The sequence below is a fragment of the Teleopsis dalmanni genome, chromosome 2 (assembly GCF_002237135.1).
Source record: "Teleopsis dalmanni isolate 2A chromosome 2, ASM223713v2, whole genome shotgun sequence".
NCBI classification, from domain to species: Eukaryota; Metazoa; Arthropoda; class Insecta; order Diptera; family Diopsidae; genus Teleopsis; species Teleopsis dalmanni.
Window position 1 is genome coordinate 238,260,690 of NC_051847.1, and position 2,187 is coordinate 238,262,876.

At 37.7% G+C, this 2,187-nt stretch overlaps 1 protein-coding gene across 1 annotated transcript; it reads right to left on the reverse strand.

Annotated features, from left to right (window-relative positions):
• Positions 1–219: 219 nt before the first annotated feature.
• On the reverse strand, positions 220–780 carry LOC119677071. Its single transcript, XM_038088340.1, has one exon. The coding sequence runs from the start codon at positions 778–780 to the stop codon at positions 220–222; it is 561 nt and encodes a 186-aa protein (XP_037944268.1).
• Between the last annotated feature and the right edge of the window lie 1,407 nt (positions 781–2,187).

A 2,187-nucleotide genomic window follows, 5' to 3' on the forward strand; every position in this document is an offset into this window, starting at 1 on the left:
AATATTAGAATGTCATCTAAGTAACAGAACACGAAATCTAATTCACGAAATATTGAATCCATGTATCGCTGAAAAGTCTGTGTGGCATTTTTTAGACCAAATGGCATCACGACAAATTCAAACAGACCTATTGGTGTGCTTACCGCTGTTTTCACAATATCATCTGGATTCATTGGTATGTTATAATATGCTTTCGTGATATCGATCTTAGAGAAAATATTACTGCTGTGTAGTCTTTCGGCTATGTCGCATTTTCTTTACTAAATGTATGGGACTTGCCCAGGGGCTGCTGGATGGCCTCACTATGCCATGATGTAGTAATACACGAAACTCATCTTTGATTGCTTTTAATTTTTCACCTGAAAAACAACGTGGGCGTTCTGATATTGGCTGGCAATTTGTTATGATTCTGTGTTGAACGTTGTCTGTTGTCTGTAGTTGGTACCTGTTTAAATTTGTTATGTCAACATATTTTGCGATGACATCATGGAACTTGATGGATGAATTGATTGTCGAAACATTTTCGTGGGCTACTTCTTTCAGTAGACCTTTTGACTGTAACGTGGTTTGCGTATCAATGAGCGATTTTACCCTCAGATCGATTTGTAAGCCGTAGTGCGTGAGAAAGTCTGCCCCAATTATGGCTGTTTTAACAACAGCGATGATGAAGTACCAGTTGAAGTCTTTTCTAAGGCTTAAATCTATTGCTAGTTGCTTGTTGCCAAATGTTTTAATTGCAGTGTTGTTCGCTACATATAGAACTAGATCGTCTGGTTGCATTTTATTTTTTGGATTGATTCCTGGTAGTGGAAGTAGTGAAATAGCTGACCCAGAATCAATTAAAAAGTTAATGTTGTTTTTTCGGTCATAAATATGTAATCGTAGCTCTTGATTTTTTATGCTGTCGCCAACCGTGTTTGATGACGACAGCCTCGTTAGTTTTCCTGTTGATTATTGCTCTTAAATTTGCCAAATTCGCACGGTTGGCTACATTTGGTCGCTGCTGCCCCAAATTTTATGTGATAGTAACAGGCCTTCTCACGTTTGCACGAACTGCTGCGGCTGCGGCTGTTATTTCTACCACGACTGTCGTTTTTCCAATCTGTCTAAAGTTGCTGATATCTTGACTAGCTGCTGTCTTAGTTGTTGAATCGACCTTTCCAAGGTTGTTACGCGGGATTCCAATGCGTCATTCAATTTGTTGGCGTTTGCAGTCATTACGTAAGACGGTACTGGACTGTTGTCTAATATTCTATCAGCTATTTCTGCTAACTCATCTATACTTGTGGTTTTGCATGCTGATAGAATGCATCTTATATTGTTTGGCATCCGTTGCAGCCACAGTGTTGTTAGTGCCTCCTCTGAGGCATTTGCGCCTGCTAACGTGCGCATTTCACGTACCAGTTGGCTTGGTTTTTTGTTCGAAAGTTCCAGACCAGTGAGCAGCTTTATGAGCTGCATTTCTGACGACTCGGAAAAACGAGAATTTAGTTCTTTTTTTAATTTGTCGTATTTGCCTGTTTCAGGAGGATTTTTTGAAATATCTGCAACTTGTTGCAGCGTTTCTGCATCCAGCGCAGTAATTACTGTGTAAAACTTTGATAAATCTACCGTGGCTCGGCTCATATGAAGTAGACTTTCAATTTGTGCAAACCATAAAGTTGGATCCTTGGTTAAAAAGTTTGGCAACTTCATTTGCCCAATCGCTTGCACTGCCGATGCTTCCGCTTCCATAGGCTGGAATTTATTTGTTTCTGCGGGAGTCTCTGCACTGTCAATTTCGCCTGTTTTCTGTATTTTTTTTTTTTTTTTTTTTTTTTTTTGAAGTTTTTGTAGGGGTAACCAATTTATGGCTATTTACCATAAGTTTATACAAATTAAAAAACACACTTTTTTATTGCTGATTAACTATTTTATTTCTTACTTAGCGTCTACTTGAAGTTGGTTGTTTATTTATACAAAAAAAGGATCATTTTTGGTTTTACTTTGCCGGTAGAAGGCAAAGTGAACGCCACACCCTCATTAGTTGCTGTACTCCGCATTTAGCGCTATGACTCAATTTATTTATTGATCAAATGTAAATTTTTAAAAAAACATTATAAAAAAAACTGTGCATACGATTATTATGAATTTTGAGATATTGAAAGAAAACTCCTTCATCTTTATATAGACATATAGATTATCCCG